The 14,594-nt window shown below is 38.5% G+C and overlaps 1 protein-coding gene across 12 annotated transcripts in view; it reads right to left on the reverse strand.

Moving 5' to 3' along the window:
• VAV3 (vav guanine nucleotide exchange factor 3) overlaps positions 1-14,594 on the reverse strand; it is a 177,211-nt gene that overhangs the window by 76,414 nt on the left and 86,203 nt on the right. For 11 of the 12 annotated variants that reach the window (XM_077785484.2, XM_085585946.1, XM_085585943.1 and 8 more), the window contains exons 17-19: positions 13,497-13,597; positions 5,274-5,296; positions 2,362-2,407 (exon numbers count right to left, since the gene is read on the reverse strand). In XM_077785484.2, the coding sequence (XP_077641610.1) occupies positions 2,362-2,407; positions 5,274-5,296; positions 13,497-13,597 (170 nt within the window). The remainder of the gene's footprint in view (positions 1-2,361; positions 2,408-5,273; positions 5,297-13,496; positions 13,598-14,594) is intronic. The other variant, XM_085585948.1, reaches the window with a different exon arrangement.

Raw genomic sequence — 14,594 nt, forward strand, 5'->3', positions numbered from 1 at the left:
TTTCTGCACACTGTTCTTTTTGTACACGTTTTTCTCACAACTGTTCTCGTTTTATGGGAATTTCTCTGCCTCATCAGCCATTAATCATTTTTTCTTCTACCCTTCTTTCTTATCCAGCACAAAGCAAACCTCAAGGAGGAAACTGTCACTGTCAAAACTTTTAACCCAGCTTCAAAGAAACAGAAATGAAAAAGCCATAAACTAACTTATTGCCTTTAGGGTACTTCAGCTAAATAGGTTCCTTCATCAATGAGCTTTACCAGCAGGAAACAAGATATTTCAACCCAGTAGCCTCCCATTGTTTTGTTTAGACCATCCTTCAACTTGCACTACTTCTCATCAAATTTCAATTATTTTTCATTCTGGGCTAAGCTATTTCAGCAAAAGTTGAATTTGACTTTAAGCATAAAAAGAGAAGCACCAATGCATTAATTTGACCATGACATTCATTATTCTTTACTAAAATAGCCAAGACACACATAACAGAACAATACTGACAAGTTACAATCCAAAATATTTGCATTTACTGGTGATATCAAACTCCATCAATATTTAGTCACTGCAGGTGCTGGTTACACTTCACTGCAAGTGCCAGCTCCCTAACCCAGCACCCACGCTTCAGCACCATCACATCATGGGCTGCAGCAGCAGCTGACCAAACCTTCTCAAGACAAAGCAGTCTGGCAGTCAAACTTTTGACCACCTCCCTCAGCAAAAAGAGAATCCTGGTGCTCAGGCTCTTCAGAACTTTACATGGCAATGCTCTTGGAAAGCTCTGAGGCTCAATGCAGTAATGCAGGCCTGACATGACTGATCTCTTCCAAGCACTGCCCTCTGGATTTTAGGCATTGGCCATATGCAACTTTCAAAGACCTACTTAATTCAACTGTTTTTGGTGATTTCAATGGTACTTAGTCTTCAATAAAAACAACTTTTAAACTATCCTTGTATATAAAGATCCTGCAAATATTTCCATCGTACTTCAACAGCAAGTAAAATCACCAGCACACTCAAAAGGTTCTCAAAGCTAAATTACTTGACTTTTTTGACTCTGCATGAGACAGCTGTTTTAAAAGATACTGAGCCTATGAGGACTATTCTGCAAGCACACAATTACACTTCACTGCAACATGCTCCAATGAATAGGAAGAATTTAGTCTTGTTAGCAAACACTTGGAAGAAATCATCTCCTTCTGCATTATTTAATTCCTACCCTTGATGTTTTCCCCTCTGACTGTATTAATTTTCAGAGTTACAGGGTGCTCATTTTTTTCTTTAATGGCTGCAGTCGTCACAATACACAGAACCATTTCTAGAATCATGAAGCAGGTTTATTTTGCTAGAGGGAACAAAGTGACGATACGTGTTCCAAAACATGTCAAAGGTACGTGAGTAAGAAAGGTGTGGTCTGCTTCAGCTAGTTACAACATTTAGACTTTCCAAGCCAAGACAGCTGCAATGCTAGTGGCACAACCAGCATTCCTACTTTTTGAAAAGTGCTTAGCTCTGCCAGGCTATAATGTGGTGTACAGAATTGCCATCCTGTTTAATGTTTAACTCCAACTATTCTCAGATGTCCACATCTAGAAATATTTAATAATCCACAGCTTACTTTTATTCCAAATAATATCTGCATAACAAATCTCCAGTAATTAAACTATACAAGAAACATAAAGGACAGAAATGTAATTACTGACACTAAAATGACACTAAAAATATCACAGTTACACTGAAAAACATTGAATATTTTATACAGACACATAATGGGTCTCCAGAGGAAATGTTCACCCACTTGAGTACACAAGCATTTAACTTTCTTAAGGGCTGCTGCTGCCATGATTCCACAGAAGTATCTACTATAAACTAACAGGAAAAATAAAATCACTTTGAAATTCAATATAAAACTGCAGTTGGTTTATGCCTTTCAGAAAAGCAACTCATACAGTTAAGCACTGAGCACCACTAGAGTTAAGAGCTAAGAGTACCCAGAACTTGAAGACTTAGAACCTGAACTTTATAAGCAACTGTCGCTATTCATCCCTTTGTTATTTCATATAAAACTACAGAGTACAGTAGGGTGGGTCATATTAACTGAAAGCCCAGAAGCATTTTGTTGTTCAAATAGAACCAGAGCTCTACTTAAAGAAAAAACAAGGGGAAAAAAATTAAGAGTTCAACCAGCTGACCTTATCTTTGAAATCACAGACAAAGCAATCACTTTAGACCTTCATGACTTCAGCAGTCAAGTTCTCAGAATTGTGTGCATGGCAATAGCATTCACAATGCAGCTTAACAAAGCAAGTTAAAGCTTTCTTGCTCTTTTTATTTAATGCTTAAGTATGAAAAAGTCATGATACAAACCTGGGTCCACATGTCTAGAGCTTCTTCTAATTCCATTTGTTCGTTTCTGCAGCGCAAAAATAAAAATCAAGGATATGAATAAACAAGTTTTCATGGAGGTTCACTGCAATCCTTTCATTACCACAATCTACTAGGCAAAGCTTGTTTTCTTATTTCCCCCAACCACCAACACAATTATCTTTATCTCATAGAAAGATCACACTTTGAAAATATTCTTAGTTATGTTGATGGCTTTTTCATATATCCCATTTTTTTCTGACACTAGGCTGAAAAAATCTGAGTCCATAGAAGGTTTGTTCATACATCAACATTTTTGATACTGAGAACAAATTATTTTTTAATCATTTTTGAATAAGATGGGGGGGAAACATGCAGTCTGGCATTATCTACCCCAGGTAACATCCACCAACACAAAAGTCAAAGCCACTTGTATTACTTTAATACAGTAGAAACTTCCACTATTTTTTACTTTAAACTGAAGCTAACTACAATTCCCTATGGAATGCTTAATTTCCTTATTTTCTGGGCAAATATTTAAATACATTTAGCAACTTGCCTGTCTCTATAAAATTGGAGGAACCAGAGTTGTGTGAAATCAGAGACCTCTCTGACAAGACTCAGATTATTTCCATTTATTTTCTATATTTTTTACACTAAAACATTTACTATGGATCTCTGGAAATTTCAATGTGCAATAACGCATATCTGCAAACTACTCATCTGCTTTTGCAAACTTGTTTTATCTGCTAACTTGCATGATGATTCATGCATTTATTTATTTTTTAATCAAACCAAGTAGAGAAAGGCACGTTGCATAACAAAGGGAACAATTAGGTTGCTCTGATTTACTCGCCGTTGATATAAACTGATGCAGGACACACACCAAGGCAAGCCAGAAAGCAGTAACCTGAGGCATAACCCAATTACCAAGCCCTGCAGCAGGCAAGCAAAATCAAAAGCTTGGTTTGAAAACAGCTTTCAAACTCTTGAGTCCTTGGACATATTCTCTCCATACCCCACAAGTCTAATTAAACAAAGGATAGAAGTTTTGCTTCATCTGTAGTGGATAGAATAAAAATTTAAAGCTGATGCCACAATGAAGATAATAGTACTGGATAAAGCAAAATGCTCAATTATATCCTATATTGTTTTTTATAGATAGCAGCCATGTTACTGATACAGATTTATGCAGATTGGTGAGCAACCACAGATTTGCACAAGAAAGGGAAAGGGGCAGGACTCGGAAAAGTACAAAGGAAGACAGAGAAATGCTTAATTGAAATAAAAATAACAGAGGGACTGTGACAACTCAAGTCATATACACCAATGGACTGGCTGGAAAATAGTTTTTGAGCTGTATGAAAATGAGCTCAAGACCATTAAACATATTAAATTACCAGTAGATTCTTTATGGTGTAAAACCTAAATCCATGTTTTCCAGAATGACAGTTCTTTATCCATGCTTAAATTTTCTTCTGCACTGAGAGATTTAAAGCAGGCACTTAAATGTGAGTCTTGGTAAAAATTAATGTAATCCTGATGTTTTGGATCAACTCAATAGGCAACAGCAAATCAACAGCTCCAGAAAGGAGGCCTTAATTTTCCTAACAAGAAAAAACAGTATACCTATTTTTTCATCCAGACACAGTATGGTCACCACAGCTAGCTTTAGGAAGGCTGGCAACTTGTCCACTAAACCCAACAGATGATCTGTCACATGTCTCCAGCAAAGCCTCCCAGCTGCTGGAAAGGCATCAGGCAAATGGACCACACTGTGATTCTCCAAGTTTAAGAGTGTCCTTATCCAGCACATGTGTCAAGGCAGAGACATGACAGACTGGGCAGCAGCTGGCCAGAGGTGTGGCTGAGGATACAGTGAGGAGACCAAGCAGGGGCTGGGCACAGGCAGGGGCTGGGGCTGGGCACAGGCAGGGGCTGGGGCTGGGCACAGGCAGCACACCCCTCTCCTCTGCCAGAGCTCCTCTGTCACCACACAATTCCCCTGCAGGATCCCAGGAGCAGGAGCCCACCTGAGGCCCACATGCCAGGAGCTCAGCAGAGGGTGCAGAGTTGCCCTCACCCAGCCCCACTGCTGTCTGGGGTTACAGTAACACCCAAACAGCTCAAACATCAGAGAGCACAGCCATGGTGAGCCCTGCACACAGCTACCCCTGCACCAGCCATGTCAGCAATGACATCCTTCCATTACTCCTATCAGCAACAGCGTCAAACACAGCCATGCTTATGGAGAGAAGCAACATTTATACTCGCATGCTGCTCATAACTGGCATGTCATTTAAGCAATTACCATAAACTTCTGATCTAAAATACACACTGTTAACAGAGTGGCCCTGTGTGCAGCCTTCCAAGGCTGACAGCAAGCTACGCTATGTGCACGATAGCAGCTTCTCTGTTCAGGTCCTGTTCTAACATTATCTCCAGATTATATAAACTCCATACCACAGGATACCTCTGCAAACTTAGTCTTTTCACATGAAGAAGCAAACACCGCCCTGCCAATCTTTCATCACCCCATAGTTCTCTAGCATGGTAGAGAAAAAAAAAGAATACTTTTAACTCTACAGCCAGATTTTGTGTAGGAACAGTAAGGATCTAACCACCAGTTGTGAAGCAATGTATGTTTTCTTACCTGTAGCTTAAAAAAGCAGCTCCACCCCTTTCAGTGCTCTCAGCACTGTCATTTTGCTGCAAGTTTAATTCGCACTTGGAGCAGAAAATTTGTATTAAGTCACGAATATCTTATTGCTTAGACAACTTTTACAGCACTCTAAATCTGTTTGCAGACCCAGAAGAAAAACATACCTTCTCCATCAGCATGCACACAGAGTAATAAGGAGCTCTTATGTCACCAACAAAACAAACATCGCATGCAAAACAAAACAAATCCTTACCTCATGTTTCACGTTTCCGTGTTCTGAAACATAAGTAAAAATTGGCATTATTGTTGATTGCAAATTGTGCACCTTTTACAGAGCACTCTCAGCCTGTGCTGTGTGGTGTAACAGAAAACCCTGCTGCCTCCTTTTGCCACCTGATCCGTGCAGCCGCGCAGAGCCCGGGCGCGCCGGGCGCTGTTGTGCAAACGCCGCCGCGCTGCCGGCGCTCATTGGCCCCGCCAGGCTGCGCCCATGGCCGGGCTGGCTCCGGCTGCAGGGCACCTGCACGCTCCAGCAGCGGCACGGCAGGCCGGGACACCACACCTGACAAACCCTCAGAGCGCTGCAAAAATGCTGCACAAATACTGGCTCGCTGGGAACTCAAAGCTACACTTCATTGCAAGTCGAGTTCACACCTTTTTTTTCTCTGCCTTTTCACAGTGTGACAAGGTGTATCAAGGTTAAACATGTACCTTTAGCTTCAAAGTGTTCTATGTTTCATGTTCAATTCACCATTGCTTTAGTACACCAGAGACTGGCGGCACTGCTGGTTTATTTGCTTTTACTATAAATTTTACAGTACTACTTAAAAATTAGGGAAAAAAATCCTGTGGGACATTAGAAAGAGTGAATAAAGCCAGTAACACTTCAGCACATACACACCACCACACATCACAAAAGGCACAAAAGAACATATCTTTCCTACACGTCCTGTGAACATCTAATCTGATAGCAGGTATTTGGGTGCACTCTAGATTCGGTGTCAGTGCCTTACCAAAGCACACACAGCTGTATTTGCCTATGTCTGCCTCTGGCAGTACACACGCTGCTGAGGCCCAGCACAAGCTGCACATGCCTGGTCTCTGCGCACTTCAGCACACTGGAAAACTTTTACTGTGCTGACTTCTGAACAGGAGGGCATAGCCACAGTAAAACAATAACTTTTGTTCCACAGAGAAAGGCTCCATCAGGCAGTGGAGTGTGGGAAAGCAGAAGGCCTGGCGTGCCTGGGCGGGCGGGCACGGCCCCGCCGCGCTCACGTACGCCCGCGGTGCCGCGCAGCACAGCCACGAGAGCGCTTCTGCGCCTGCCACCTTTCCAGAGGAGGCGTTTGCATTTCCAGAGGGAGCAAAGAAGAAACATAAGCCCGCCCAAAGGAAGAGATGCAGGTAGTCTGTTGAGGTTTTCTAAGCAGCCTGAGGGAATTGGTTGCCCAAGTGCTGCTGAAATTCAATAAAATTTTGGTCTTTTACAATCTGATTATGCCTTCAGAATTTTTGCCAAAATCTGAATAAAATCTCCTCTTTTGAATGTTTGATCTCAGCATTATGAATGACTTGAAATGAAGTTACATAGGTAAGTAGTTGCAAAAGAGGCCAAAATTTCTAATCCAGACTTAGGGGTTTTCTTTCTTTTCTATATTCTAAAGACTTACATTCATTTCAGCAGGTCATTTATCAAAAGGTTGAAATGGAAATGTTGTTCTAGCCTCCAATGGGAATGAATGAATCTGATTTTCAAACATTGCTGTTGAGTATTATTTTTACCTCTAGAAAATATCCCAAATCCAACTCCATCAATGAGTTCCATCTGGTGATCACAGCATCCCAGAGGTTTTTATAATAAATAATTAGGAAATTCAGTTATTAACTTTCAATAACTGAATAAGTGGGCTCAATAAATCCCTACATAAGATAATAAATACTCCTGATCATTCATATAAACTAAATTTCATTAAAAGGGAAATTATGGATTTGGATTAAAAAAAACACCAACACTGATGGACCAAAAGGCCATTTGTGGATTCACAGTTAACACTTCAGGAATAGAAAACAATATCCAGTATCTGTATTTCCACCTAAAAGCCTATTCAAAAAATTAAGACTTGTTATTTCATTACAGTTTAAATATGCCTGTAACTCCGGATATTCTGTATTGAAATATTTGTATCATGTCCTCATGAAAGACCTGTTTCCCAAGCATTACACAAGTACATGACCAAGAAAACCTTTATTTTTATTTTTAGATGGGAAAAACAAAAAAGTAGCACATGAGGATATCTACCAGCAGATATTTTACACACAACAACTTGAATTCAAGTTTCTGCTCAGTACCAGAGTGCCAATGAAATTATCAAGCGAGTCCTCAGTTCTGACAGCCACTTAATTAATGCTATAGTTCAGCACAGTTTTGGGGTTTTTCTTGTTTATTCATTGAGGCCACATTACCACTGGGTCACATTTTGATAATTATATTTTAATACAGAAGCAAGAGGAGCAGCAGCTGGTGCCAGTAAGTGAGGGAACAGAGCTCAGAAAATGGGAGTAAGCTGCTCTTCAGGGATGCAACACAGCAGCTGGATCTACATGCTAACTAAATGGAGTGTAAATAAAATGTATATGAAAGAAACTACTCACCTTTCTATTTTAAAACAAAATATTTAAAATATTTAAAATGCAGGAACTATGAACTAAGTCCCTTGGAAGGAGCTGTGGGATTACGTGTTCCTTGCCAGTCATTTAGCCAGTCATTACTCAATCAGAACAAAATTAGAAATGTGACCCAGATGTACCACACAGTAGGACCCTAAAAAAATATCAAGTGCCCTAACTGGCTTTTGTTCAGTTTGAGCAAGAATCATTAGTTAAGCAATACAGCTCAACCTCTGTTGCATTTTTTAAAAAAGTGGTATAACTCCAATGAACTTTGTGAGATTTGAGCATTTACTTGTCAATTCAGTTGACACTAGAGGTTTGGAGGGGAGCCAGCAATTTTGCAACTATTGATTATGTCAGCAAAAACATAGTGAAAGCTGCTGGTTTCTTTTGAGATGTCAAGAGCACAGGCTTTTCATGAATAATCTCTAACGTGCTGTAGCAAGCAATCAGGACATGAACAGCATGAACTGTATCACTGGGCATGCACGTTACTGTATGAGAGCAAATCTAAACTTAACCCATTCATATGCCAACATTAACTTTTAGTTCATCTCACAGTGGAAGAAACTTTTCCATTGAAAGAAATATAACACCTTTTCAAATGAAATTATCCAAATGAGAAAGAAATCATGCATAAATTAAGCAAGATTTACTATAAAAATGACCAGCTAATGTTTTTCGAATCTATTTATGACCTGATGAGACACGCCTTTAACATTCCCTGGGAAAAGCAATATAAAGAAGAAAATTCTGTGGGTTTGGCATTATATTTAAAATATTCAAAACACTTTCAGATTCTAGAATCATTGGAGGTTTCTCTAATTAAAATATTCAATAGTCAGTAGAACCAGCAAGTATTTGCCTGAGAATACTTAATTTAACATAATTTGATGGACTTGGAAAAATTCCAGTCAAAAAATAAAAATGAATTGTTATTTCTGCTGGTTTAGACTGGGAAATAGCCTGGATTTCTTCAGTATGTTCTGGGCAGAGTGATACTGTTCTATCAATCCTATGAGGCCTCTGAAGAAATTGCAAGGGACACAGAACAGACTGTACAATAGAAGTGGGAACAATAAGAGATACAGCTTCTCCCTTTGGCTACTAATGGTGTGTCTTACTCATTCTTGCTTACCCAAGGCCCCAGTCTTAAGCATCCCCAGACACAAACCTTTCCAGCCAGTGGGAGAGCATCACCAGATGAGTGAAATTGCTCTGTGCCATGAAATAAGACACAGGAATGCAGTTGAAAAGCCAGATGTAACAAGAGAGAGGAGCCAGCAGAGAAAAGAACACCGTGTATATCTTTATAAATGGCCGGTGACAGAAATATGTCCAGCCATTTTCTAATCCTTGTGTTTAAGGATTAGAAAATGCAGTCATATAGTCTGTTTAAGACTCAAAAGAGTTCATCAGAACATTAGCAATGATTCCAAATCACAGAAAAAATAATTGATAGGGCAGAAAAGTAAAATATATGAAAATGTAGAGGGCTATTTGAGGATGTACAGGGCAGCATTTTAGGGGGAAAAAAACCTGTTAAATCAATAATGAAAGAAACAAGCCCAAAAGACCTCAACCAGCACTGCTATTTAAAGCAGCAAGGGCAGGAACATCAACCAAGAAAACCCTAGGGCTAAATGGAAACATTTTGTTCTATTTATTAATTCAACTGATTAACTCTGCATCTTTTATCACTAAAATTTCTACAATCTGCTGAACTGGCCTTCTTTGAAGCAAAACATCTGAAGAACTGGCATATGTTTGTGTATACGGCATAGCATGAGAACACAGCAATTTATCTTCAGATTTTGTCACTGTTTCTCTCATAAGTGTATCATCTAAATCTGACACTTAATTTTGTCATTCAAAAGGTTTCATCTCTCTTTGGATGTGTTCCTTTTGAATTTTCACAAAGTGCAACTTGGAATGAAATTTAAAAAGATTTAATCCACTCAGGAAAGTTCTAAGCATTATTTCAGAAAGGCTGGCAAGAACATCTGCTCATGGTCTATAAAGGAAACAGAATCTTAAACTTTACAAAACCAGAAAATGCTGAGGATAATTCACATGTCTTTGAGAAACCTAATGGCATATTCCACTGCAGTGCTTTGAACTCTGATCACCTTTTTTCAAATACGCCTCTAGAACTACAAGAGGTCTACAGAATACGAATGAAAATTATTTGAAACATAGAAAAAATTACACTTATAAAAAGATAACTAAAATATTGAAACTGTTCCATTTAGAGAATATACTATTAAGGAGTCAAAATAATTTATCATAGAGAAGCAGTCAGTCAAGGCTTTTCACAAAAGCCCAAAGTCACAGAGAACTCACTGTTCTAACACTCTGAATTCAGTGGGACATTTCCAAAAAAGGAAATGAAAAAGCATTATCAAGATGCAAAACTCTTCAAACACCAAAAAAGAAAGAAAGTTTAACAGGATCAAGCAGGGAGCAACATTCCTGGACACTGTCTACCACACAGGAGATTTGCACTTTGCAAAGTCATGCATCTGGAATGGCACTGGCAGAATGACAGAACACCAGATTAAACAGAAAATACATATATCTACACATATATAGATATATATTCTATGTCTGTGGCTATAATTAATACCATGTGACCAGGGAATAGTAATGTCCAGTTTCCCAAAAGGATGATTCAGTTTCACGTACATTATATCTTGTGAAAAAGGCTGTAATAGTCCCCTAGCAAAAAATGTGGGGAGAAAAAACCAAACCAACCCACCATGCAACAAGTGTTCCAGGTAATATGCTGCTGTACAAGCCTTTGCCCAGTTCCCACAGGAGCAGCAAATGGCACTGATAAAAAATATTATATTTATAATAAATTAATTTATCTAAATATTTCCAAATAAAAGTATTGAAAATTAAACCCATGTTAGATTGTTGTGCCTACAAAGCATACTTCTTTCACGAAGTGCAGTGAAGATGTTGAATTTTACATTATATCTTTATGCCTGCATGCCTTTAATAACATTTCATAGCTTAGAAGGCATGAAAAGAATTTCTGGGAGACCTCATTTCTCAGTATAGCTCTGGAACAGATAAAGGACAGCTCCAAAAAAAATAATTCAAGTTTCACTAATCAATATTTTAGAGTGTTTTGATTGTCTCATCCCTTTCAGGCCCACATGGGAAGCAGGCTCTTTTAAAGCTTAAACCTTTCCTTGGACTGTGCACATTATGAATGGCCAGCACTGGTCAGTCAACGCTTCTTTCTTTAAAAAGGCAAATAAAGAGTAAAAGAGGAAAGCAGTAGAGAAAAAACTGAGAATTTTCTTTCCTCCTCATTGTCCAAAGTCCCTTTATAAGATGGAGGGATGACATTTTCAGCTAGGTAAGCAAAATCCCTTGTCCTTTCCATGCTCATTGTTGGATAAAGGGGAAGTCCTGCAAGAGCTGCAGTGTTGAGTTGGATTTTGCAGTCATGGTCATAGAGCAGACTGTAAGGAAAGACACAGCTCAGCACCTCCTGTCCTTCTCCTCAGGAGCAGGTAGGAGATACACAACTCTCCTGTCTTGTATGAGGGCTACAGCAAACAGTCTTTGCATAGAAGAAAAAACAGACTGAGAAGAGAAAGTGAAGTTTGAGGAGAGGACAGAGGGCTGAACACCTGGATGTAACCAAAACACGTTACACAAGCAAGGATCTAAGCATCCAGTTGCTTGGAATTTCAGTACACTATAATTCTACAAACACCAGGAAGATGATTTAAAGTAAAATCCAAAACACCATTCTGCTCCTTTGAATTTTTTAAATTATAATTTATTCCACTTTAAAAGAAGGAGAATTGTGACTTGTTGCTACTGCTATTTTGTTCTCTCTAGAAGGTTACAGCATTTCTTAAGTATGCAGGAAAATTAAAAGAAATCAGACCTTTTGTTATCTAGGCATTTATGGTCATTCTTACTGATGCATGTTGCACCATATGTGTCCACAGATATTTACAGAGGAACAGAAAGATAAGCTCCTGCCTCCTGGGGTGCCAGCTATCCAATTAAAATAAAAACTACAGAAGTGATTAAAAGAAAAGAAGCAAGACAAAGAAAAAAAAATAGAAGTAGGAGTGGTTTGTACCACAGAAGACAGTTCTTTTGGAAAGAACGATATGTGTTTGTTTTTCCATTCTATTAATTTCAAGTAATTGCTTTAAAACATTAAATTTTTAAGATAATTTTTAATTTTTATTTTCCTTAGAATATCTGCAGGAGGTGCTGTGAAAAGTCTGTGCTCTAAAAAGGGTTTCAGTAACAAATACTGTGATTGCTTGTATGGTTTTTAGATCTACAAAAGATTATTTGTAAAGAGTTCAGACTTGAAGGATAGCATGGAAGATTTCCAACACAGAAAAGCAGCTGAGAAAAAAAAAGTTTACTGACTGCAGCAAAAGTCAGTGCCTTCCACCGTGTTGATTTCATGGGAGACTGGGACAGGTAATTAGCACAGAGAGTCAAAAGCCAAGTACAAATCAGAAGTAATGCACACAGGAGCAAAGACAGAAACCAGCTCATACAGTGTTGAAAGGAACAACAAGCCAGAGTCAAAATTTGGAAACAGCGGTTTAGTAAAGAGCAGTGCATGAAGTCATCACATAATTCAAAAGTGGCAGAGAGAATATCTCTGCAACAGCACTTTACAAAGATTGTAGATACTAATGTCAAAAAGAAAATAGCCCAAGGGAAGAGGTTGCAGTAGCTTATATGAAATATGTGAGACATGAGAAACTTCACAAATTATTATAAAATAATTCTGAAAAGGAATGCAAATATTTTAAAGATGTGAGAATGATACATGACTAGAAACTTCCCCAACATATAAAACTCCATTTTGCAGAAATCATTATGTGCTCCCAATGGCTTTTCTTTTTTAAACACAACAGCAAATCAAAATAATCTCTAGAAAAAAGAATCTTTGAGAAGCTGGACAGAGGAAAGAGTTAAAAATAGCACTAGGATTATATGACTGTGGCAATAGTATAACAAACTCACTACAGCCAAGGGAGTAGGAAATAGGGGGGAAAAAGGGTGGCCAGTGATGGGGGCTAACACTGAGCAGTATCAGTGGGAGATCCAGAAGATGTCAGGACGAGATTTACAGGTATAATACTGAACAGAATGGGAAGATGACAAATTTTGGAGTTATTTGTGGGAGGCCAAATGATAGTTGAAATCAAAAGATTTCTTAAGGTCCCAGAGAGCAGAAAAACAGGGAAAGTGCAAAGTGACAGTGGCCAGAGAAGAAATTCGCTGAGCAATTGATTAAAAGGGAAAAAAAAATAGTTCTTAGCTGTGGGAAGTGGGTAGCCATCAATCACCTTTTTGTGAATATTGTGAGTGGACAGAAACCATGGAAACCAAAGAGATGAAAGAGGAAGCTGAGGCAACATAAACAGCTTTAGGAACTGAGAGCAAAATACAAAAATTGACATAAAGGGAGAAGTACAAGGATGATAGATGATGTGCTGTACTGTAGGGGTTATATATAAGTAGTCCACAACTGAAACAAGAGGAATTCCTTGTTGTATGTGACATTGAAGAAGAAATTTGGTTTGACCTGTAACAGTTCTCTCCTGCTTTGGAACATTTCCATTTAGTAGCAATAAAAATCCCTATGAATCCTAAATGCAATTCTAATTGTGCTTATAAATGGTAGCTTCACAAGTACACATGTTACAATAAACACAAATTAGAGGTAAATTAAACCTTAATTATATCTAGCAAGTTTTATGTCCTAATTAAAAATGGTATTCTAACAATTAAAATGACTTACCACCTAAATTAGCTCTGCCACAATTGTCTAGTCTTCCTAAACATTCTTTGTGTGCTCCAGCTCCACACTTAGAACATAAATAGCCTTGATAAAATGTTCCCCTGGAAAATAAAATTAAGTAGTGATACATTAGAGGTGACAAATTCCACACATAAAGGACATAAGAAACATGGCAGAAGGTATTAGAAGTAATTTGTTGTTCTGCATAATGATAGTCCATAAAGGCTTGAGAAAAAGTGACAACTGACAAACAAGCAGCTCATCTGCTTTCTGTCACTACAAGCCATTTAAAAATCACAACCAGTTTTTTTCGACTACTAGTAGAATAACAGCCTCCATTTCAATGTAATTCAAAGCTACTTCAGAACAGTACACTTGAAATTGTACCATAATGCATCTATCCTACTACAGTTCTACACTTCATCTCAGTGGGAATTTGCTTATGCAGCATGAAGAACAGGATCCAGTTCAAGAGAGTTGTAAGCTTGAATATATATTTAAGCATTGAGTAGTTTTTAGCTGTATGGCAAATATTCTTGACTTGAAATTAGTTCAGTTGTTTAAAAATATATATCATGGACACTTCAGGTAATATCTGGAGCTGCTACTTCCTCTAAATGTCTCTGTACCACAGGGTGGCACTTGGGAATACCCAGCTGGTGGCCCATGGAGAACCCAGGCAGCATCCTGGGGGCTGTGTCCTGCGTGCACAAATGCTCCTCAGCATCAGCACTTAGTACAGACCCAGTAACTCAACTACACTGCTCCAAAGTCAGGAATTATCCCTCCTGACTTTTAAGTTTAGAAGGTCTTCACCCCTGCTCATAGTCACTTAGACCATAATGGATTGAGGGGAAAAAACTCAAAAAAAAACCTCAAAAAAAAACCTCAAAAAAACCCAAAAAAACACTCAAAAAAAACCCAAACAAACAAACAAACAAAAAAAACCACCTCTGAAAATACAGGTCAGTCTGACTAGTCAGGAAAAGTATTGCTAAAGGAAGAAAAAATGTATGGCAAGGAGGAACATAACTGAAGTTAATTTCAATTATTCCATGCCTATACTTAACAAAGGCACTACCCAACTACCCACACTCA

Source organism: Lonchura striata, chromosome 8 (assembly GCF_050655825.1).
Source record: "Lonchura striata isolate lonStrDom1 chromosome 8, ASM5065582v1, whole genome shotgun sequence".
In the NCBI taxonomy this organism is placed as follows: Eukaryota; Metazoa; Chordata; class Aves; order Passeriformes; family Estrildidae; genus Lonchura; species Lonchura striata.